Raw genomic sequence first — 25,916 nt, 5'->3', positions numbered from 1 at the left:
CCCTCGAGCCAGTCACCACTAGGAGCCCATGTTAACTACACACATCACAGATTTTCTTCCCTGCTGTGTGGGGTGGAAACAAAAACATTTCCCACTCTGGCAAGGGAGGGAGGCCCAACTCCATTTCCTGTTTGCTGGCTGAAGACCCCAGGTGGCAGTCGGGGAGACCGTGGCATGCAGCCCCAGACTGTGTACACGTGCTGGGCAGACAGAGCCCAGCCAGTTCCTGGACAAGCTGCCAATGACCAGCTCTGGCAGGCCCCGAGGGGGCCGACGGGAGGGTGGTCATCTGGACTTTCCCCTGGCAGTATATACTACGTCGTCTACCAAACGGCTGTCACAGCTGAGTCCCCCTCTGTAGTTCCTCCAGGCTGCCTGCTTTTCTCCAGGTGTCCCTGCTCTGAACCTAAGTGCAAAGCTGCCTGTACTGCCCACAGAGACAGAGAGAGAGAGAGAGAGAGAGAGAGAGAGAGACAAGGTTGAAGGAGAGAGAGAGAGAAAGAGATGAAACCCTTAGTAGAATCCAAGTTCTTCTGGTCCCCAAGTCCCCCAGATGAGATGAATAGGGAGTGGTAGCTACCACTAACTGAAACAAGAGCCCCGTGCCTGGGACCTGGGTGGTACAGAATGGCCCATGCTCTCTGCAGAGGCGACCACAGATCCCAGCTCCATTCACCTGGTGTCTAGATCCCATTCCTTGTCAATGTGGGGCACCATTCCCAGATGCTGACGGGGAGAAGCCAGGGTACCTACAGTTAGAACTTCTCTTAAATGGTGCCCCTAGAGCCCCTGCTGGGCAAAGAGGGGCTGCTCATCACAGTTAGGTTATCATGCATTGGGGTCTATCTGCCAGTCTCCCCCGTGCACCCTCCAGCTGATTCTTCACCCTCACCACGCGTAGCAAGCCTCTGAGGCATTCAAGCACATACACATTTCTGGATCCACCCTCAGAGCTGCCATTCACTAGGTCTGGAGGGGAGGCCAGGATTTTTTTTTTAAAAAGCAAGGACTCCCGATGTTTCTCAGACAGATTAGCCACAAGCAGACCACACTTTGAAACGTGTGGTTCCAGGTTTAGCCATAAACCTGCTTCAGAACCTCAGGGAGTACAGGGCTGGAAAGCCCAGTCCATGAGGAGGAAGGAACAGGCTGGTGGCCACTGAGGGGGCCACCTCTGCTCAGCTGAAGCTTGGGGACTCACTCCGAGCCTGTCTGCCACGTGGACACGTCCTTTCTTCCCCAGTCGTCCTCTGTGAGAACGCTCATTCTTGTCTCATGCTTCCTGCGTGCTCACACTCTGGACCACTTACATCCTGTCATCCACAATTCTCGATCACACTTGGAGACGTTCCCTTTCTCTCGCTCTTTATCTCACTGCCACTTAGGATCTGCCTGCTACCAACTCCCTGCGGAATTCCTTGGGCACAGTGTGTTTTAATAATCGTGACGACAGGCAGTGAGCGACCCCTGGGACAGCACAAGCACAACTCCGACAACTATGAGAACGTAAGGGGAGAAATCACACTCGAGCAGCGCCTCTGATCCTCCCGCTGATGAAGCAGGTGCGACAGAGCAGACCCGCGTGGACAAGGCACCCCCTCAGCAGCCGGAAGACACGCGCGTCCCCCACACACCCAGGCAGTACGGCTTCTCCCGCTTCCGGTGTCTCTCGCGGTCGTAGCGGTATCCCGGGTAACAAGTGCACAGCACGCGGCCGAAGTTGTCCGTGCACTGCTGTTCGCAGGGAGCCTCGGCGCACACATCATAGTCTGGAAAAGAAAAGCGCGAGCTCCTATCAACCACGGGAGGCAGCGGGGTAACCGGGCTCTGGCCCAGAACGGACTTTCTGGGCTACGCTCTCGCTCAAGTGCAAGTGCAAAGCATGGACGGCTACGTTTGGAGGAGCGTTAACTCTTTCAGGCTGTGGGGCTCCTTCTAAGAGTACTGCAATGGGTAAATTAACGTGCAGCATCGCAGTGGTTAAAAGCAAACATCATTTGTGATTTTTTTCCCCCTAGTTCACCTCACTGTCCTTTGGCCTTTGTCACTCACCAGAGAGCAAAGATGCTCTAGCTGGCCATGCTCTGCAGCATTCGCGGGGGGGGGGGGGGGGGGGGGGGGGGAGCGGCGGGTATTTTGTCTTTTTCGCCAGCCGTTGTAGTGACAGGGAATTCCTTCCAGTGGCACATTAAAGAAAGGCCAAGCCTGGTATTGGGCATTGGTGTCATAGTGTAGGAGGAAGCGCTGGAAGTCAGGCAGGCTCGGAGAATACAAGAGAGGATTTGCAACAGAAATGTGTGCGTTGTTAGAGAGCTGGTGCTTGTGTGATATTGGAAGTGTACACACTGGGGGCCTGATTCTGTATGCCGAGGAGTTGGGTATGTTCAAAGGCTAGAGAGCTCTTTCCAGCCCTCAGCCTGTGCAAACTGGGACAGACACTCTACTACTCAAAGAATTAAGGCATCTGCTTCTCTCAGTTCTTACGAACTGATATTTAGCGAACCTGTGAAGGGACTTTGGTTCTAAGTCAGTAGGCTCAGGCTCAACACTGACTCCCAGACCAGACCCAGCATCTCATTAATCACTGCATTATATTTTCCCCAGGTGCTGACAGCCAAGCTGTCCTCGGACAGAGTGAGTCTGGGTCTGCTCTGCCACCTAGCAAGGTGAACGGGTAGGATGTCAGCCCCTGATGCAGGCTGGGTTGGTTCTATGAGCACCATGCCATTCCTCACAATGACCTGGGAAGCTGCCGCCCTTGCTAGATGCTCTTTCCCACAACTGTGATTCCTGATTGCTTTACCTGCCTGGTGTTCTGACCAACTCTACAAACTGTTTCTCACTAGATAGGTTTTTCTTAACTAAGCATCACCTCTAGGCAACCAATGCTCTGCGCTCCTTTTTGCTCAAGAGCACGATCTTTGAGTGACTGGCTAGGAGCTTCCCTGTCAGCAGTTGCCATCATTCAGCACAGCTGGGGAGAGGAAGAAACAGGCAGAAAGGCTGTCAAAGGCACTTGCGCTGATTGTGGTGCCCAACAGGGCTTGCTCCAAAACACAGCTGTTCCCTGTCCCCCCACCATTCCTGCTTCCCCATGGTACCACTTCCAGCTCTTCTAGCTGCATCTTTTTATATTTACCTCCACATCCCTAGCCAACTTGCATTGATTCTTCCTTTTATTTTTAAGTACTCTCTGCTGACTTGGAGCATCAGAAGAGATGCATGTAACTTTCTCATTGCCCCTCCACCACTAAGCACACCCACACTTCCTATTCCCTCCATCTGGCTCACATAGTTACGTTGAAATTTTGGTTTGATGATCTTTAGTATTGGCACTATAATGACAATATAAAAGCTATTCTTTACTGAACCTAGAAGCATACTCAAATTACTTACCCTTTCTTGAAGAGCTTTTTGTCTTCCTTGGAATTAAAAGAAATTATCTTCTATATTTTTTGGGTGCCAGTTATTGAGCTTTGTCTCTTAGCTTCAAATACCACCTCCTTTCTTCCATGAGCTACTTTGTGACTTGGACTCTGGAGACCACATTTCTCCTTTGCCAGTTGCTAGCCTATTAGGTACTGCTAACAGGTGGGGGGAGGGGCGGTGCACAGGGAGGGACAGACGATGGAAGAATAAGAAGGAAGATGCCCTTTTCTATTTTGTTTCCTGTGCATGACAGACTTATCTCAGCCTCCCTCCTCCATTTCACTAGCAGTAAATTGTTTCAATAATAGCAGCAAAATCCAGCTTCCCAACACTTGCAGAGTCAGCCTCATTATATCCCATTTCAGGGACACCAGCAGTCTGGTGAAACTGATCATTCATTGCCAGAGACTCCCCCGGTTTTGCAAATCTCTTCTTAAAATGCCCAAACACATGAGACATTTTATCAACTTAATCTCGAGGAAGTTTCCCAGAAACTTCCGACTTGCTCTAATCAGGACTCTGTAAAGTCTGCTGCACGGCTGCCTCTTGGAATGCCCCTTTACCACCATCCCAGGGATTCCCGCCAACTTCCTCTCCTATGTCGGATCCCTGTTTCCTGGATCCCATGTCTCCCTCCTTCTCCTCTGGTTTACTCCCTCACGTTAGTGGAGCATGTCCTCCAGTGGCTATCTGAGAAAGGTCACAAAAGAGGTGAAGGTTTTAAGTCAACCCTTATGATTACTGATACATTGTATACATAATTCTAGGTTGGAAAACTTTACCTGATTTCTGAAGACCTCTTCCATTGTCTTCTAGCTTTCAATGTTGCTATAGATAAGTCTTATGAGATTCTAATTCTTGATCTTTTGCATGACTCATTTTTCCTCTCTGAAAAGTTTTAGGACTTTTTGTCCCTAGTGTACCAAAATTTCACAATGATGTCTTTATGTGGGACTATGTCAATCCTTGGTGAGTCCTTTTTATCTAGGATTCATACTCTTCAATTCTGGAGAATTTTCTTGGATTATATCTTTAACAACTTCCTCTTCATTTCCTCTATGTGGAACCCTTAATTATTTGGATGCTATTAATACATCCCCTGGACTATTCCTCTAATATTCTTATTTTTCATTTTTTGATCTTTTGTACTAGCTCTTGGGAAATTTACTCAGTCTCCTCTTCCAACCCTTTTACTGTCTTCATTTTGTTGTCATGTTTTTAATTTCCAATAATTCTTTATTTCTTCTTTGAATGTTCCATTTTATTAACACCATGTTTTTGTTCCATATACACAGTATCATCTTTATAATCTGAGGTATAAATGGTAATTATTTTGAAGTTTTCTTCTGTGTAGTTTGTGGTTTTGCTAGGGTTCCTTTTTCCTGTATGTTTCTCCTTAAAGGCTTCCCTCTCATGTCCAGTGATCCTTGGATATCTGCTCTAGTTTATTTGTGGAATATTAAAAGGAGCTGCATAGAGCTCTTTGCATATGGTAGATTTTACAAACTCTGGGCTTCACTGGAAATCATTTGGTGGTGCATTCCAATGTCATCTTAAGATTTTTTTTTTCTTGAGTTGTCGAGAACGTCCAGGGAAGACATTTCAAAATCCTTGCCTGAGAGTAAAGTCATTCTGGAACTTAAGTGAAGGCAGAATATTTCATGTGTAGCATTTACAGAATCCCTCCATTTTCAGTATTGGGACCTTACTTTCTTCTCTGGCTGGTCTCCTCCAGTCTCAAAAGCCTCTGATTTCCTCTCTCAGAAAATATACCTTTGGTGTCTTCTGCCTGGTTGTGGAAGAGGCAATACTCTGTCTGTGTGGAGTAGAGGACGTGACCCGGGAGCCCGACATCTTCTCAAACAGACTTTTAGTCAATCCTTTTGTTTTTGACATCACTTTCACCCCTGTTTCTCGTTTATGTTTAGTTTTATTGATTCTTATTTGTTTTGGCATAAACTAGGTTACTGCCTGGTTTTCCCTGATGCTAAGGGTTCACCTTTCCTATTTTGCTAAGCTATTTTTACGACCTCCCCTGTCTGTCCTCCAGCTTCCCAGATCTTGTTGCTATTATCTTCTCTTCCTTGTTCTTTGTCCTTGTGGGTTTTATGCCTTTTGTGAATCTCTTTTTCCCCCTATTTTGTGTGGTTTCTGGAGGAGGCAAGGTTAATAAATTTATTCAATAGTTTTGATGCTTGTTTCCAAGAGCCTATCAGCTTTCAGTTATATAGCTTTTATCTTCACAATTTATTTTCTATCCTCTCTGTGCTATTTCTCTTGGCACCATTCTAACTCAGATCTTTAGAACCTCCCTTGTAAACAGGATCCTCATCCCAAGATTCTTACTCCTTAAATCCATCCTGCAGAACACTGCCAGGCTAACCTTCCCAAATCAGAGTTCTGTGTGTCATCTGTAAACTGTACCCTAATCAACATTAAATATAAATAGTTCACTCTTGAGTTTGAGGTCTGCATTATATCCCTTGAGACTTTTCCAAACTTAAGACTCATCTATGAGTTCTTTACACAAGTAAAGTAAAGTAAAGTAAACTCTCTTTTCCTTCATCGTTTATTATATCTGCACCTTCTTACCTCTGATTTTATAAGGTTTTCACCTGTTCTAATGTCCAACCAACTCCTCCATCCTTACTCTCAGGACTTTATAAATGCTGGTATCCTTTGCAGTGTTTCAAGTGCCAATGGAAATGCCATTCGTGATCTTCAAGAAGCCTTTCATGATCTCAACAGAGTTAGTTTGTCTATCTTATCAACACTCACAGGACTCTACGCCTCTTTTACTCACATGCTCTGCCTTATTTATCAAATGCCTATTCTGTGCCAGGCCCTATTCTAGGAGGCACGTAGCTTTATAGTGCAGAGCGCATGTTCTGGAGCCAACTCTCCCAACTCTGCCACTATCTGTGTTCTTGGGTTCTTTAAGCCCCAGTTTCCTCGCTGGTAACATAAGGATAACACTAACACCCAGTTCATGTTGCTTTCGTGAAGATTAGGCCGAATGATGCAGCAAGCACAGTGCCCCATGCACAGTGACACCCTTCCCTACTCTTCTGTTGCTAGTTCTTTTGATTGTTTGGCACCTGGCAAGGACTGTGTGTGTCCCCTGGAGTCACCAGTACTACTCCCTCCCTTCCCACAGTTTATGCTCAGTAATTACTGAACTAGAACAAGTCAGATCAACCTATCACCTGGCCAATCAAGACATCACTTATAGCAGGTATCGGCAAATTTTTCTGTAAAGGGGCCAGATAACATTTTGGCTTTGCAGATCTCTGTTGCAACTATCCAACTTCACTGCTGTAGTGCGAAAGAAACCAGAGACAATACTTAAATGAATAGCTATGGCTGTGTTTCAACACAATTTCATTTATAGAACCAGGCGGTGGGGCAGATTCAGCCCACAGACCACAGTTCACTGAGCCCTGACTTGAAGCAGTAAACATGAGGCAGTAACATTAAAAAAAAACTGCTGCTTCCATTCATCAGTTAACATATTTGTTTAGAAACTCTCCTCCCCTTTTTGCCTTCTGTGATGGTTAATATTATGTATCAACTTGGCTAGGCCATAGTACCCAGATATGTAATCTTGGGCAAGGTTCACCAGGAGGATGTATATGCTCTGAATCAATGTCCAATACATGGTGTGTTTTCTCCCATCACCAGGATTCACAGGTCCAGGAGTCAAGGGGTAGAAATGGGAGAGGCACCACTCACTGTTACCTCTAGTGATCCACCAGCAAGATTTGTGCTTCCTGTTCCTGTGACTTTATGCTCTGGGGCCTAAAGGTCTTAGTTCTAAAGGGAACAATGTTTCCAACAGGACAGACAACAGTGATCCCATTGAACTGAAAGTTAAAATGCCACCTAGACACTCTGGGCTCCTCACATCTCTCTATCAACCAGCAAAAAAGGCAGTTCCTGTTCTGGCTGGGAGGACTGATCCGAACTGCCAAGGTGAAGTCTATTGCGACTCCAACAATGGAGGTAAGGAAGAGTGTGTGGGGACTAGGAGAAACACCTTAGCGGTTGTCCCTTAGCATCGCCATGCCCTGTGATTAAAGCCAACAGAAAACTGCAACAACCCAATTCAGGCAGAACTAATGTCTCAGATCCTTCAGGAATGAAGGTTTGGGTCACCTTACCAGGTAAAGAACCAACTACAACCAGGCGAGAGGCTTACTGAGGGCAAAGGGAATGCAGCTAGGATAGCAGAAGGTGCTAGTTACAAATACCAGCTGTGACCATGTGACCAGTTACAGAAAAAAAGCACTGTAATTGTCATGAGTATTTCTTCCTTATTTTTTATGAATATATTATTCATAAAATTGTGTGTGTGCAAATCTTGGTTTTCTTCTCTCTTTCATCCCATTATCATGTGTCATAAGATGTACTGACTTTATATCATAGTATTGAAGTATTGTTAACTTGACATCACAGTATTTAAGTTACAGCACATCAAGGACTTTGTATATCTTCTTTTGGGGAAAGGGTTAGTGCATTTTTACCCAGGATAGTTGTCACTTCATGTCAGGTGGACGTATGACCTGTTTATTGTCTTTATTTGGACATTAAGTATAATTTAAGGAGACATATATGGATGCCAAATTAACAAGGTATAGATTCGTGATGGTTAATTTTATGTGACAACTTGACTAGGCTAAAGTATTCAGATATTTGGTTAAACATTCTAGATGTTTCCACAAAGGTATTTTAAAGATGAGATTAGTATTTAAATCAGTAGGCTTTGAGTAAAGCAGATGACGCCCCCCTCCCCGCCCCGCATAGTGTGGGTGGGCCTCATCTAATTAGGTGAAGGTCTTAATTAAAAAAAAAAAAAAAAAAAAAAAAAAGACCTGTCTCCCCCTAAGGCTTGCAGACTTGAATTGCAACTCTTCCCTGGGTCTCTAGCCTGTGGCCCACCCTCAAGATTTTGGCCTTGCACCTCCACAATCTGGTGAGTCAATCCCTTAAAAAAATCTCAACCTCTCACTCAGCCCACTCAATCTCTCCCCCCGCTACCCACCCTATTGGTTCTATTTCTCTGGAGAAACCTACTATGCAATCTTTTCTAAAATCCTGCATTCATATTTTGTATTCTTGGGTGATAGGAACCTTTTAAAACTAAAGATATCTTTAGTTAAACAAACAATCACTGACTCCTTACCGCAGATTGAAACAAATCAACTTTAAAAAGTGTTCTAGTGAAAGGCAATTGAGCAGTTAGTTATGGCAAAGCAATGCCCAGCACTTGTGATCACATTTCATGAAAATACTCAGTTCTAGGTTATGTTAATTACAGGTGCTGTGCTCTCACCTAAGGGTGAGGAAGACTAGTTTTGAGCCTAGACCCTTGAAACCATAATACCTAACATTTAAAGAAACTGTACGTATGTGGTATCCATGTCATGTGTTTTTAAATAGGTCAGACAAGGTCTTTAGTTAGGATCTTACATTGATTGACCTAAACCTGATTTTCTTTGGTATCTGCCAAAATGCAATAAAAAGGATGCAGCTGGTGACTGAGAAAAGCTGCCTATAAAAGAATGTGCAATTATTTTGACTTTTGTGGTTATTTCTACCATGCACTGACCAATGGAATAGGCTGGCAGAGAGAAATTCGGCATAGAGAGACCCAAGGCCACATCAACCAACATGCATGGGGTGATTTTCTAACCTTCCTTCCTATGGCAGCTTTCTCAAAGGTCACAGCTATGCTTTAATAAACTCTCCCATCCTTTCACAGAGCAATAAGCAGAAGGGACTCATCTATTTCTAACTGATAAAAAAAAATTATGCTCTATGAGATAATGCAATAGAATTAGCTTGTCTGGGCTCCAGATCCTCTGCAGAGACTTGGCTTCTTGGACAAGAGCGAAGAAAACTATTTCACATTTCCCACCCATCTCGCCCCACCCCACCGTGGCCCTGAGCACACCGATACCATGATCTTCAAACTGTCCTTAGTGCTTTCTGTGTCAGTGCTCTGTCCAGAACCCTCTGCGGCACTCTTCTTTCTGCTTATCAGCATCCTGGGCAGCCTTTCTTGATAATCTGGACTAAGTCTGCCCTCATGTCTGAGACCACCTCTGATTGCCCTGGTCCTCTGTGCTGTGTGTCTCCTTTGAACACTTGCTTCATTGACTGTCTCTATTGCACATACTGCAGTTATTATTAATAACAGCAGCAGCAATAACAACAGCCACCATTTATCAAGTACTTAATAAGAACCAGCCTCTGTTCCAAGAGCTTGACATGTAGCAAAATTCTTAAAGCAACCATATGTACTAACTCTTGCCTGTAAGAACTAAGGTTTAGAAAGTAACTTTTCCAAGGTCATAGCTAGCAGGACGTGGAAACATGATTAACATGATCCAGGTGTATTTGACTCCATAGGATCCACGTCCTGTCTCGAGTGTATGCACCTTGAGGGCTGGGTCCATGTCTATACCTTCACTCTATACCTTCAGAGCTGGGCTGAGCATTCAGGTAGTGTTTGCTGATGGTTACATAAAGGGGCTGAAAGTTCAGCACATGAAGAAAGAACAGGTGGAGAAAGCAGGTAGAGAGGTGAGGGAGGAGGGTTGTGTTCTAAATTGTATATGAAATGCCATTAGGGAGTTATAGCTTATTAACCATAAAGCATGAAATACTATATAATGACTCAATGTGCGTGCACACATCATGCAATGATTTAGACTGAGCCCGCTACATTTAACGAAATTGGTATAAGAATTTAATGCCAAAAAATAGAATTCTGCACACAGATAACACACCTACATTCCACGTACATCTAGACCTTATAGACTTCTAATGATTATTTGTGAATAAAGTGAGATATCATCTTTTATGTTACATACCTTCTGGGATACATTGTCCAAGAACAAATTTATACCCTTTGCAGCACTTTTTCCTAAGAGGCAAACAAACAAAAAACATTTTAAATGTTGTGTTAAGTTAAAATTAAAATTCTTTCCAGTTATTATTTTTGAATGAAATGATTTGTGCTTAGGAAAAACTAAAGCATAAAGCAAAGTAGGGGTGGAGTATTTTTAAGACAATTTGAGATTAAAAGGAAAAATATTATCAATAATACATGACTATATATCCTCAAACATCAGGATATCCTTTCTGCCACAGAATATAGGAAATCCCTTTGAATCCTATGAAGCAAATTAACTAACTCTGAGACTTCAAAATACTAATTAAAGGACTACAGAATGTAAATAAGACAAGGGCATTTAAGGCTGGCCGGGCCCCTCAATCCACAGGCCAAGAAGTGACATGACTTATTAATTATAACAACTATAATATAATAACTACATATATATAACTATAATAATGGGCTAAGTATAATGTAATGATTGCTAATTATAATGATAATTAGGTAGCCAACTATCATCAAGACTGGGACCCAAGCATTCTGATTCCCATTTGAGTGATTTTTTTTTAATACGTATATCATATAAGGGACGGAAAGGTACCTAAATGACATTAAAAAACAGCAAACACGCAATTTCTAACATAAATATTCAAGATTCCACCTGAGGTAGAGAAACGGTGCCATCAGGTCAAAATTCAAATCTCCACTGGAGGGATTACACCTGGTCTTGGGGTCTTAACTCCTAACAGACTGAGCTTCCTGCAGATATCAGCCATACACTCCAGACAAAACAGAAGAGAAGAGCTGCTTGAAGGCTCCAGAGAGGAAATAAAAGCAGGCAGATCTGGGAGAAGAGCTGAAATTTTGAACAAGGGACTGATACAGGGTGAGTTTTCTGCTCTTAGGGCTTCAGCCAGAAAGCAGATCACAGTAGCCATGTGTTGTGGGGAAGCTAAAACTCTGATAGAAAAATCAGTATTTTTTTGGCCTGAGCAGAGGACAAAGCCTGGGCAACCCTGACCATGAGAAATTGAGGGGAAACCTGGAAAGGAAGGAGCAGAGCTAAAGCACCTAGCTAAGGACAAAAGGGGGTGGCAGGGGGCTTGAGCTGCCCCTGTCACAGGGCAGTTTTCACTTTTAGTTTAACCAAATTAACTGCCGCTAGAAAGAAAACATCCCCACTCTGAATGAATACAGCTAGATGCAGGGTTCTCCACAACATAACATACACAAATGCAACCTGTTCTCAAGAAAGAAGATAACCAATGGTCACACTCTAAGATAACCCACATGTTGGAATTGTCAGACTTTAAAGTAGCTAGTTAACTATGTTCAATGACATAAAGGAAAATACATTTGTAATGAATTAAACAGGAAATCTCAGTGGAGAAACTATTAAAAGAACAAAATGAAAATTCTAGAACTAAAAGATATATCTAAAAAAATAAAAAACCTAATGGACATGTTTAACAGAAGAAAGGAGAGAAAATGAGGAGAGTGCAAGAAAGAACTGGTGAATCTGAAAATACATCAGTGGAAATTATCCAATCTGAGGAAGAGGGATAAAAAAAGAGAAAATGAACAAAGAGTCAGGGACTTGTGGGCCAATATCAAAGGTCTAGGTAGGGTATTGGGAGTTTCAGAAGGAGACGAGAGGATGGAGTAAAAAATATATATTTGAAGAAATGGTGTCTGAAAACTTCCCCAATTTAGTGAAAGACACAAATTTACTGATTAAGGAAGTGTAGCAAACCCCAAACAGGTTAAATGCCCACATGGACAAAATGCCTAGAGACATCCTGGTCACACTGAAATGTGTGACATCCTGGTCACATTTGAAAACTAAAGATAAAAGCCTGTAAGCAGAGGAAAATTACACATTATATACGGGGAAAGGATGATTTTAATGACCAGGGACTTCTCATCGAAAGATTACAGTAACCAGAAGATAGTGCTATGACATCTTTTAAGCGCTAAGAAAGCAAACTCGTTCAGCTCAAAAGCCTATATCCAGCAAAAACATCCTTCAAGAATGAAGGTAAAATAAAAAACATTTCAGATAAAAGAAAACTAAGAATTCATCTCCAGCAGACCTGTACTATACAAAACATGCTAAAGGGAGTTCTTAGGGTCAAAGGGAAATGACACCAGAGGGAAACATGAATCTTTAGGAAGAAACAAATGATAAATATCTGGTGCCATACAAAAGACTTTTTTTGCTCTTAATTTTTTTAAAGCAAAAATGATAGCATTGTCTCACAAGGCTTATAATGCACAGAGATGCAGTAAATCTGACAACTGTAGAAAAAAATGGCAGGGGGTAGATGGACTTGTATGGTTACTAAGTTTGTACGTGTTATGTAAAACAGTACAATACTGACATTTCCACTAGAGGTAACACTCCTTCTGTCTCTCCATGTCTCCTGCTTCCGTTTATTGCTTTTGCCTTCTCTCCCAGCTGGATTCCCTATGAACTTCCCATCACCGCTTTCAAATCATACATGCAAGGACTAGAATTAACTAGGGTTAGAATTTACTAGGGTTTAGTGAATCTGCAAATCTCAAGAATATACCCCAAGATATTTTGGAAAAAAAAATCGGATTCAAGGTTATTCCTATTGAAACATCATTCTCTTTTGTTTTGGGGCATGCTCTCTAGGAAGAAGAGAAACTCAGTTAAATACAGTCTACCAGCTGGCAACCACACATCACCTGCAGCCTGTCACATCACCCGTGGGAACACACCATTTGAATGTTGTACCAGAGAAAGGCGCCCAAACCACTGATTTGGGAAGTTAGGCATTATCTGTGATCATCAAATGGTCAGAACCCTCAACCAGGTTAGATAAGGCCTTCTAAGAATTTTGATACACTTAAATTTATATTTTCCATCACATTTTCATAAAACATAACTTACCACCCTCATTTTTTACTCTTTCAAATTAGTATAATCTAAATAGATTACAGGTTGAGTATCCCTTACCCAAAATGCTTGGGACCAGAAGTGTTTCAGATTTCACATTTTTTTTTTTTCATTCAGCAATATGTGAAGAATACTTACCAGTTAAGCATCCCTTAATCCAAAAACCTAAAATCGGAAATATTCCAATGAGCATTTCCTTTGAAAATGCTTTGGATTTTTGGATCAGGATGTTCAATATGTATTGGTCAAATCAATTTGTGTGCCTGGTCTGCTAGGTCAATTACCATTCTTAGGAGAAATTTTAAGCAATCTCGTCCCAAAATAAAATTTATAAAAACTTTATTAAATCCATAATTCATAAGTTTCATCTATTTAAAAAATTCATAAAATTTTTAAAAATCAGATTTGGTAAGAGAAAATTCTGAAGCCCTGTTGGGTACAGCAAAGCAACTTCATTCCTCCTGCTGCAACATGTCTCACGCGCAGCTCAGCTGTGAGTAGACATCTTACTGCAAAAGCAAAGAAGTGGACGTTACAAAAATAAATAAATAAAAATAAATAAAAAACCCAAACCAACCAGTGGCATTTGTGATGCTCCTGAAACAGACTTGAGTGAAATAGCTAAGGTTTCCCCTTCCCTCATTATTTTCTGCCTGCACTTGTCGTCCTAATATAGATTAATTTGACAGCACATTTTATGTTAGTAGGAAATGATCTATCCATCCATCCACTTTACTAAACAGATGATGCGTGGCAATGCCCAGAGTTTTCTTATTAGGCATAATTTCCCAACATCTACAACTAAATTATAATTTGACATGCCACGAAAAGCCCATGGGGGTATATACATCGATGATGACTGTTTTTAACAGAGGTACAGGATCTATCTTTACATTCCATGAAACTTAAACTCTGCCTAGTTTTCCATGGTTTAAAAAAGTCCAAGCTCCTAACTAGAAAGAAAACTGGCTTAATAGAGTATTAATTAAAATGTTATGGTTGTTACTTACTGTATTACTTGAGGCTGTCCTACAGAATGCTATAAGAGGAAGAGCATTACACTACATGATTTGAAACACAAGTGATTCATGAGAAAGTCAGATAGAGGGGGGAAAACATGTGTTTTTGATACTCAAGTCTACCACCACATTTAAACATTTGTTTCTATTTAAACGCTGCAGCTAAGGTATAACCCTCTGAGCTGTTCAATGGCATTTTAAAGTTCACACAAATGAATACGATCGTTATAATCTCTCTTGCCACATCGAAGACATTAAACTTGGGCACTTTGACCTTTTTGAGCATTTCAAGGGCTTAGGACTGGCCACACGGTAGAGCCAGAAGCAACCTGTTATTTGCCTTTTTATGAAATTAAATGATAATGAAGTGATTTGATAAGCTTTTGAAAGGCTATGGAATGCTGTCAAGAGAAGATCTGAGTTTCAGGATGGGCATGCCTCATTTAAATACCTGCTTAGCTAAGAATTAATTTCTCCTTTGGGTTTTTTCTTAATTGCATAACTGACCCCAGCTTTCTGCTCAAGAGAAACTCCTCAAGAGAAGGAGTTTGAGACTCCAGTGCATTGTTCTGTCGTCCCCAGAGTCCCTGGGAATACATTACTTTGCATGTTAAATACCCATCAATCATAAATCACCATTATAAATAAATAATGAAATACTCCAAAGTATAAAAAACAAACACTGGCTGCACATGTTATATCATTTCAAAGATTGCTGACAATGTAATTTATGTACAATGAAGTTGAGGCAGCCAAAGTGAAATCTTCTTGTTATGCAAGCACGGGCACTTGATAGACCAAACTACCAATACTGCTGTGTGGTTTTTATCTTTAAGAAAAACAAACTAAGATGAGAAAAGCCCATGTGGGTTCCGGGGAGGCCATTGTTCTTAATATGCTTCACGTGTCATAGCTTGGTTTCTCCAGATACAAATACTTTTCTCGTTTCTTGGCAAAAGGAAGTGGTGATCAGATGGTTGTTACTTAGAAAGGGTGACATCTGGTAATCCAGAAAGCCTGTGGAGGTCTCCCTTGGGTGCCCTGGAGTATTAAAGCACATTTAAAAAGTCATAAATAAAAATGGGATGGTGCAGCCAGAAACACACCCCACCAGCCAGGTGTGTGTGTGGGGGGCTTATGGAAGGAAAAACTACATCAGGAAAATGAACATAACAGAGATAGCATCAGACTGTCTGCTGATCGTTATATTAGAGTCTAGAAAAGAAATTTTTTAAACTGGCTACAGAGTTAGAGAACTAGAAAGGATCTTGAAATGTCAAATGAATTAGGAGACAAATATTTAAATACTTGCTGCAATGCAAGGGTAAATTTTCCTAAGATTTACTCGGGGTTTCCCTTGCATAGCTGCCTATTCATGTACCACTAATATTAGATTTTTTTAAAAAAATGAAAGAGGACTGCATTTTTTAGAATATTTTAGAGTTGTTGGTGTTATGTATTGTGGATGGAGCACTGGCTTTGGGGCCCAGCAAATCTGGTTGACAATTTTGGCTGTGACATTTAAAGAGCCAGGATATGACCTGTGACTCTCCTTCAACTTGCTGAGTTTCAGATTCCTCGTGGATATAACATGAATAAATAATACCTTGCTTAAAGAAAGGAGTATTGCCCGGATTACAGATAATATAATGAAGGTGCCCAGCACGGGGCCTGGTTCAGGGGCGGAATAGTGTTCTACCTGCAGCTTTATAAACACAGCAAGGAAATTCATCTTTCTTCTAGTTCCTATTCAATGGCAGACTTCTCTCTTCTTCTAAAAACACAATGGCAGGGGGAAGGGAAGGGAGGGGGAGAAACTTCTGATTTGAAGATGATGGAAAAGTCCTTTTATACCTTTCTTGTTTTACATGTTAACGTCAAGTAACGAAAACAAGAAATGAAAATGCAAACCCTACACTCCATGGATTTAGGAGACTTCCCTGACCCTGAACTACCATATATAAACATGGCAAGTGGATGGAAGGATGGGGAGTGACTCTGAGGAGTGGAGAAACTTCAACCCTAAGCGCCTCTAGAGGAGGTTACTGGGGAGAAGCAAGTCAGCCCCTCCGACAGAACCTCAGCAAGGCTTAGAAACTGGAGGCTCCAGCTAACGAGGAAAGTGGAGGCCCAAAGACAGCAGGATGATCTGGAAGTCTGGTGGGAAACAGGCAGCCCACACCCTTTGCCCACTGATGCAAGAAACAAGAGTTATATTCTTTTGAAAAGCTGTACCCAAGAAGTTGAAGACTCTGGGGCACCAAGCCAGAGAACTGAGTGGAACCTGCCCACCAGTAGAGAATCCCAGTCAGGTGCATAGATTTTCCAAATGTCTTTAAAGAGTCCCTTCAATTTAATATTTCATTCCAGACAGCGAACCCCTTCTGATGACAGCTCCTCAAGGCAAACTAGGCGGTGGCTTCCTCACATCTTCAACTACTCAGTCCTAAATGAAGACATACGGGGCTTAAAAACTGGAAAACCCAACTCGCATAACTTATTTTCATCATTCCAAGCCTACTGAGGCACGCCCGAGAAGGGGGTCCGTGAGAAACTGTTTCCAGGAAATACACAGAAGATGATGGTCCCTCAGGGCTAACTTAAAGGGCTGAGGCTTTAAAAGTGGTCCTCAATTTCTTCATAAAGTCCTTTAGAGACTCATTCCTCTCTTCCTTCTTCCCTTGCCGAAATCTTTATTGAGCTTTGCCTGACTTTGTGAGAGCTACTAGAATTCCTTTTACAATAGATGCCCTGAGAACAGAACTGAATAACTGAATAAAATGACTCACCTCCCATCTGGCTGTGCTTGGTTCCTGCCTGTTAGCCATAAAGAGTGCTCCTTCCAGGCTAATATAACACTATCATGTTTGCTGCAGCGGCCACTAAAAACAAAACCAAACCCCCTAAACCTACCAATAGGTTATTGATTCACATGTAAGCTTGTTAAGACCAAATCTCAGTGACAATATGAAGAGAATCGTAAGGAACATGTTAGGCGTAACTTGCCAGTGTTCACACAATTACTGGTGGTCAAGATCAAAGGAGGAAAATGGCATAGCAGTACCTCGAAAAATTAAACAGAATTACCATATGATCCAGTAATGCCACTACTGGATATGTATGCACAAGAATTGAGAGCAAGGACTCAAACAGGTATTTATACACCAGTGTTCATAGCAGCATTATTCAAAATAGCCAAAAGGTAGAAATAGCCCAAATGTCCATCAGTGGACGAATGGGTAAACAAAATGTGGATATACATACAATGGAATATACAGTTCAGCCTTAAAAAGGAAGGGAATTCTGACGCATGCTACAACCCGGCTCTACCTTGAAGACACTATGCTCAGTGAAATGAGCCAGACGCAAAAGGTCAGATACTGTACGATTCCGCTTATATGCTGCATCTAGAGCAGCTGAAGTCACAGAAACAGAAAATAGAATGTTGGCTGTCAGGGACTGGAGGGAAGAAGGGAGGAAATAGGAAGTTATTGTTTAATAGGTACAGAGCTTCAGTTTGGGAAGATGAAAAAGTTCTGGAGACAGATGGTGTTGATCATTGCAGAACAATGTGAATGCACTTGATGCCACTGAATTGTGCTCTTAATAGTGGCTAAAATGGTGAGAGAGAGACATATAATCTCCACACACAGAAACCACCACCAAATGAGAAAGTCATTCCTCTAATCATTAAAACCCCGATCATGGCATTATCTGGGTTCTAGCTGTTCAGATTACAGGAAAAAAATTAAAAAGTACGTGTGGAAGGTTATTCTTAGATGGGGTTAAGGTAATAACCAGAAGGTACATATTCCAACAAGGCTGTAAGAGACAATTTTGTCATTGAACAAATAGTTATCATATGCTTACTCAAAAGACAGAATAGCTGGAAGTTGGGGCCCTGGCCCTTAGGGATGTACTTCGAGGTTTGAATCCAGGCTCTGCTACTTCCCAGCTGCGGGCTTTAGATAATTGACACTCAGTCCCTCCTCTAACTCAGTTTCCTCAAATGTAGAATGGGAGAGTAAGAGTACCCACCCCACAGGCTTGGGGTGAGAGTTAAATGCATAAGGAACTTCTTACAGTAAGTGCTGGCATACAGCAAGTCCAGTGGAAAGTACACTAAGAGATCTGCTTTTCTGGCTGTGCGCCCACGTGAAGCCCCCCTCCAGGACACTGGGTGCCGCAGAGCTGGGGAGTCGGGAAGCAGGCAGCCCCCGCTGTGGCCGGACTCCCGTCAGGTCTGATTTTAAGCAGCAACCTGGAGTGTCAGGTCCTCACTGATAACAACACAGGGACCCGTGTCTCAACCATCTGTGTGTCCACGTCCAGTCCTGCTCAAAGACGATCTCATCAGCTGTAGAAGTGAAACCCTCTCAAGCTACTGAAGCATTCCCCCATCTTAGGATCAACACGATATCCATCTCAATGATTAAATGCATGCGACCGGGCCTCTGACTGTTTACTGAAAGCAGGCCCAGGAACTCGGAGGCCACGCCAACGCCAGCTCCCGCTGCCAGGCTGAGAACACATGTGGCCGCCTTCGCGTGCTGGCTCTGACGTCCTCTCTCTATCTGCCCGGCGTATCAATGCTTCAGACTCACGGGGTCAAGGTCCTCAGCAGACAGATGGCCAGAGTCCAGAAGGGCTTTGGAAACAAGAACCTTGGATTGATTAACTTCCTCTTTGCAGCTATGTCACTGCTATACACACCAGCTCTCCTCTAACCCATTATTCCCCTCCTTCCCTTCCCTCCCTAAATGAGATTTCTACTTCACCAACTGTCATTACATCTTGTTTGCTTGCTGCCTTTTCCATTTTCCCTACTTCGGATAAGATCAGCTCTGAAATGCAAGGAAAAAAAAAAAAACAAATTGAAAAAGTTAGGTTTGATATTATCTTCATAAAAAGTAAAATTGTATCTATGTATATACTTATATATACCTAAGTAGTGAGACATTTGTTTTTAGTTTAAAAGAGAAAAGATTAGGTTGGGTATTCACCACTGTGTTGACAAGTTGTTCTCTTTATGTGGATGAGATAAAAGATGTTCCTCATGTTCCCTGTGTGTTTTCTGATTTTTCTGTAATGAGCATGAATTGATTTTGTAATGAGAGAAAAAGGAAATAACAACAGAATCATTTTTCTCGGGCTGTTGGTACATTTCTAATGCCAGGCTTGGGAATGGCTTCAAAAACTTCTGGTTTCGAAAACAGTTAAGGAGTCATGTTCATGGCTGTTTAAGCATGACTGCACACCGTCATGGCTGCACACCCATCACGACTCACTCAGCCAACCTAGACACTGCGGATTTTCATTCTGGACAAAGTCGTCATTGTGACCAACTGGGTTTCAACCAAACTGCTTTTGACCAAGTCACCTGGAACCAGTACTTGGTAATCATTAAGAAATTGCTTTAGGAAACTGTGGTATCATTTACTAGGATGTTCATCATTCTTATTTTTTTCACCTCAAGTAACTGGATAGAGGTTTGCTTCAGATAAGGATTTAACAGGACAATTTCCCCCATTTGTAAATCATGTTTAAACCAACAAATCTCTGCTCACTTATTCCCACAGCTGCTAATTTTGGGAAGCACGAATAGCTGTGATTCTTACTCTGGGTCACTGTCCAGAGACCCAGTGTGTGGAGAAATGGAGACTATTCCCTGGGTGCAAATATGGTTCACTGTATGCAACACTGTTGGACACAGCGCCCAAGGTTCTGGGCATTTATTTATTTTGATTCTGTCCTTGACTCTCTAAGCATTCTGGAAATACTTGAATGGTTATTAGTAATGCTACAATAGCACTGATTGAGCAAATCATATCTTCAAGCGTTGCAGTGCACATGATAAACCAACCAATGGAACAGAAGTCATCCCCCATGGTCACCAAGCATTCCTGAGAGTTTCTTGGCTGTTCCTCTGGGGCCCTGTCCTCCCACTTGTGGGTTTTCTCTGCAGTTCAGCGTTGTTTCTTCACTCTTCTCCCCTCTTCAAAGGATGGATCCATTTTCAGGATTTCAACTCTCACCTTTCTGCTCATGACGCCTCAACCGCAAACATGTGGCCACTTTAATTGCCTTCGTTTGCTTGCCTGTATTTTCCAAGTGTTCTATGATTATCAGGTTATTACTTTTGGAATGAGAAAATGTTATATTTTAAAACTAATAGAAAAAAATTAACTTCTCACTGCCAAGGTAGAACAGAAAAGCATTCTTCTTGGAGCCAGAACTCTAAGGCAAATAACCCCACAACTTGTTTTTAAATATTGCCTTCAATTTTTTTTCCTCTGGTATAGACGCCCCAGATTACCCAGAGCAGCTGCATTTTCAGGTCACTTGTGTGGCAGAGACAGCTGTTCTCCTGTATCTACTCTCCCCCTTTTTCTTCTATAGTAACAGAAACCCAAATTACAGCTGTGGACATAGCACCCAGAATAAAGACAACATTTCCCAGCCTCTCCTCCCACCAGGTGGGGTCTGGTGAGTTAGAGTGGCCAAGAGGATGTGAGAGGCTGGGATGTGTGCAACTTCCAGGTGGCGCTCTGAAATGGAAGGGACACGCCTTCCCTTTTCACCTTCCCAGGAGTGGGAGTGTGAACATGGTGGTGGTCGGCCGTCTCCGACAATGTGAGGCCCACACCCCAGTGACAGGTGGGTCCACGTATAAGGAACCTGAGACCATGACACTGCCCAGTCACTGTGCTCACCACTGAGCTAAGGATCCCTGACAGTGTGCATAACAGAAAAAACTTCCATCTTGTTTAAGCTATTATTTTTGGTTGTAGTTATGGGAGCCTAATACACATCCAAAGCCAAGATGATGGAAGGACACAAATCCATGGACGAAAGGCTACTGACACGCGAGGTCAGTGAGCGGACAGAGGCCCAGAGAAGGTGCGGCCTTTGTTTTGCCCCAGTAACAATGGTGCCTGGAGTCCCTGGGCCTTATAACATGCTGATCCCGGACATGGGAATGTTTAGAATCTTCCTTGTAAATTATGCACAGCTAAAGGACGCTCTGCTTTGGCCGGGCTACTGTTCTTCTTTCTACCACACAGCGGGCAGTTCCACCGACACTCAGCCCCCTTTCTCTGCAGTTCACCCTATACAAAAGGCATTTCCAGAGAGATTTCAGACAATTTGTAAATACAATTTGCTCATTCAAATTTTTGCCCGCACCTCAGTCACTTATGAATTAAATGCAGTTGTCATAAAGTAAAGAGTTTCACCTGTGATGACCGAGAAGCTACAAAGTAGCGTCTCCTAGGTTGATTAATCATCATGTGACAGACCTCACTTCTCACATGCACAGAATCCTCCGGATAATGAAATATCATGGGCATTGATTCAGGCCTTAGTCACTGGAGGGAAAAATTCATGCACGGAAAGTAGGATTTCTACTTCTAAATCATCTGCAGATGAGAGCGGGGATCTTCTATTTGTTTTAAATTCTGAACTTTATAAATAATGACCTAATATCACAGGAAAAATTTCCATTCATTAGTTAAAAACTTAAAGTATTAAGTTTGACATAATTCAACACTTAACTGAGAGCTTACTATACGCCAAGATAAGCATTTTCTATAGATTACTTTAAAAAAAAGGTGGTTGTGAGAATTAACAGATAAGAAGATTGAAGTACAGAGTGCTTAAATAGCTTGTTCCAATTAGTAGCTAAGCTGGGACGTGAGCCCAGGCTGCTGGGCTCCAGAAGCCACCTCTTCTCTGAACTGAGTGTCACAGGAGACACAGATGAGTAAGATTTGCAGTCAGTCCTCAAAGACAATCAATGTGGGAGAAACAGATAACGCATCTAGGGATAACACGAGACAGAGCCACAAAAGCAGCGTACAGTGTGTTCTCCCAGCACAGCGGGAAGAGGATTAATATGATATCAGGAGCCACAGAAATACATGCCCACCATAGTTGCCCCTGCCCCAGCAAGATGTATCAGGCCGCACAGACGGGGCACTCATCCTCACTCACCACTATTTTCTGCCTCATGGGACTGAAGAAAATCCAACTTTATTTGGGGTAAATACTACACATTCTGCTGTCTGCAATGGGTAACTCAGGCAGTCCAGGTGAACCGTCCAAGATCCACAGTCCAGGGGCTGCTTGGCAACTTGGACACCCTTCCAGGCTAAGAAGCCGTCCTAGGACATTCATTTTGTATCCCTGCTAAGCAGTGACATAGGCCTCTATGTACAGGAGGCCTGACTGAATCAAAACCATTAACAAATACAAAATGTGGAGACACTGCATGGAATTGTGGTTACAAGTAACTGTTTTAAAGACAAGCAGAGGTGAGTTTAGGACTTGATTCTACCACTCGTTTAATGAAATCATGTTATTAATAATTATATATATAAGCTTACATCTTACAGTGTTTTCTCCTGCAAAATGGAACATCGATATGTGCTTTATACAGGATCTGAACATCAAATGAGATAAAGTTCCTAGTATAGTACATGCTCTATACTCAATGTCCAATAACAGGGAGTAATAATAGCAACAATAGGATATTATTGTTTATTCTTCTGTCTTCCCTCAGTATAAAGTATATGTTAAGTGACTGTAACAGTTACGATGAAGCGCTGTGACATACTGGAGCGCTCAAGACTAAACAGTGCATTAACTCATGCTGAATCAGCAGATGACAACTGAACGCTGACCCTGGGCGAGACACTGATGGAAGCCTTGGGGACATCTGTTATCACTGAGAACACAGGACAGAAGAAGTATTTAACAACATTGTGACCTTTAAAAATAACAAAACAACCAAGACACCAAAAAGCACCCAGTCTACCAACAATTGCCAAAGGACAGAGAATTCTTTGTGGAATGTGATTTAGATGTCACAGGATAAGGCCACGCAGGGCAGAGATAGGGCACATAGCAAAGCATGAAGATGTGATAGTTACCTTGGCCTAAAGACACAGCACCACTGGATATTTCTGTCACATCGGGGTAGACAGAAGTCAGTGCCTTATTAACTAGACTCTCTAGTTACCCAGACATCCCTTGCACCAGAGAGGTTAGTCGCTGTGCCTATGGTCCACCAGCCCTTTCTAAGGAAAGCTGCCCAGCTCGTGTTTCCTTGTGATTGGGTAGCTTGGAAGGTCTGACTTTGCACCATGAGGCCACGCCCCAGGACAAATCAAATGGCTGGACCAGTTGCACACTCTGGGCTCTCCACTACCAAAGGCCAAGAGATCAGGCGAGTCAGCCTCGGCAGTAGCATAGCTGGGGCTACAGCAGTTGAGAAAAGGTCTGGAAGGACCAGAATGACCTGACGTCCCGCGTGAGGGCAGGAAACTGCATGCTGGCACTGGTGAGGTCCCCAAGAGGAGAGAGGCTGTGAGGAAGAGGAGCAGCAGCCACTCCCAGGACCGCCTCACCGTCTGACAGTGTCTCAGCTCTAACCCCAGGCACCCTAATCGCCACTCCCTTTACTCTGGACTCACCTGGCATTTCTGTTCTTTGCAACCAGGGTCCCCCACTACCCCGAGTTATCCTAGCAATATTTAAAAGATCCAATTTTTGGAAATAATAGCATAAAGGCCTTTTGATTTGGGTGTTAATCACAGGTAGGCTTATCCATCAGGGCTGTGTGTTTTATCAAAAGCTCAGATTTCTCTTTCATGGACAGAAGTCATTCACAGACAGTTCAAATGTAAATGTTCTTATTTCCCTGTAGGTACAGCCCTTATCATATTGAGACTTGGATTCCATCAATAACAGTTAAATGTCTAGGTGTTTTATGGCATTTGTGAATTATTTACTCGTAAGCTTAAAAAAAAAGAATCGAAACTTGAGTTTAAACATAAAACCATCTGTAGCAAGCAAAGCAAGCAAAAGATTAAGAAAATATGTTTCATACACATGAGCTTGCCTTAAATAACATGGAAGTTCTAGAGTGCTGGGCAACTTTAGCACATAATTCATTCTTAGTGCCTTGCAGCTTTTTGTCTTCCATTTGGCTTTTTCTGGGGTCTGCTCCCAGCCCGCCCCCAAAAAATCCTTCTGTGGGTTCCATTAGAGAGAAGTGATAAGATTGATAAATAGATGCATTTCTGTTCATGCAGTTGACCATTCCTTTCTGTTGTATTATTAACTGACTCACCTCCCCCAGATCTTTGAAATGCTTTCTAATCTGGTCTCCTGATAAACCCCAAGCCCAAGTGGCTCTTGGAATTTGGAGACGACAGTTTTTCTTCCCTACCCCAACTACGGCATTTAAGATAAAGAGCAAATAGTGCCATGTGACTAAATGATGTATGTAACCTTGAGAACTTGCCGTAGTGATTTCACAGCACTGTGTACCCACACATCCTAAGCACTGTTAGAAAAGTCTAGTGATAAAAGATTCCCTTCATTTAATTCTAGGAAATAGTCAAGTGAGAGGCCACATGGAAGAATGGACACGACAAGAAGATACCACTGTTTTAGGCACTGACGACAAAAAAGATGGCTTTAAACTAAGAGGAGTCATTTCTTGATGGGAATCCCAGACATTGTGGTGGGAGTGATTCTTCTGTGGTGGGGGTGCTTTCAGAAGTCGAATGAATGTCCTCTGGTAAGCACTGTCTTCCCCAGGCAGACTGAGAAGATTGGGGGACCATTCCAGGGCCTGAGCGTGTTTGCGTACAGTGGATGGAGTCCAAGCGTGGGCAAGAAGGTCCTTCTACAGGAGCCACAGTTGCTACAGAAACTTCCCTCTTGGGCTACTATCTTCCTAGGGATTGGCACTCAGAGGACTTTGGACACCCTGGATAAGGCTGTCAGGGGTATATATAATGGAATCAGGGCCACTTCTTCTAAATGGTCCAGTTCTACAACCTAGGGCTAAGTCTTCCAGCAGGGCTGCCTGAGTCAAGAGATAAGTCCCCAGGGAACGTAGCCAGGCTGTCCTGAGGACCACTGAGAGCACATGCAGGTCCAAAGATACCCCATCAGTGCTGGCCAGAGGATGGTCCTCCCCTGAGACTGTGCTGATGGGCTATACGCTGACCAGCCAGACACAGAGCAGAATGCCTTCCCACAGATCCCGGGAGACCAGTCTCCCTCCTTGTGACTCAGCTCTGGGAGACCAATGTCAACAAAATCCCCCACCACCCTTTCTGTAATCACACTGTCACTGAGAAGAAGGCTGTCACAGCAGTGGGAACAAGGTCTTAGGGCTCACTGGTGTCTTTCTGCTGGAGTGAGTGCTAACTCTGGCTGGCCACCATCTCCTGGGTGTCCTCCTAGGAGACACCTCCCAGCAGGGCAGGCCTAGAGACAACAGCTGGCTTCAGCCAGAACCATCAATGACATCCCCTGAAGTCCCCATCCCGCTTTCCTAATGAGGCGGCTCTGCCCAGACCCACAGCTGATACAGCCTGGATGTCAGGCAGGGAGGGCCTTACCCTGGAAGGGCTGCCGTGGCGGGAACAGCACAACAGCAGCAGCAGCGTTTACCGCTCCCTTCCCGCGCACCTGACCTTGTACCATCGTGCCCGTCTGCAGAAAGCAGCCAGGCAGCCAAGGGGAAATTACGTACTCAGGTCCTGCCTGCTCCTCTTCCACAGAGGGCATTGCTCCTGCTGGCAGGTCTATCTTCCTCGTGACAGTGGGGATGTGGAGAAGGTGGGGAAGG

General features: G+C 43.2%; 1 protein-coding gene across 1 annotated transcript in view; it reads right to left on the bottom strand.

Annotated features, from left to right (window-relative positions):
• Positions 1–25,916, bottom strand: part of CCBE1 (collagen and calcium binding EGF domains 1) — a 183,045-nt gene that overhangs the window by 17,877 nt on the left and 139,252 nt on the right. The window contains exons 3-4 of the mRNA XM_069467936.1: positions 10,305–10,357; positions 1,635–1,769 (exon numbers count right to left, since the gene is read on the bottom strand). Coding sequence (XP_069324037.1) covers positions 1,635–1,769; positions 10,305–10,357 — 188 coding nt within the window. The remainder of the gene's footprint in view (positions 1–1,634; positions 1,770–10,304; positions 10,358–25,916) is intronic.

The sequence above is a fragment of the Eulemur rufifrons genome, chromosome 5 (assembly GCF_041146395.1).
Source record: "Eulemur rufifrons isolate Redbay chromosome 5, OSU_ERuf_1, whole genome shotgun sequence".
NCBI classification, from domain to species: domain Eukaryota; kingdom Metazoa; phylum Chordata; class Mammalia; order Primates; family Lemuridae; genus Eulemur; species Eulemur rufifrons.
Note: the sequence above shows the minus strand (reverse complement) of the source record. Positions and strands in the feature narration are given on the sequence as shown.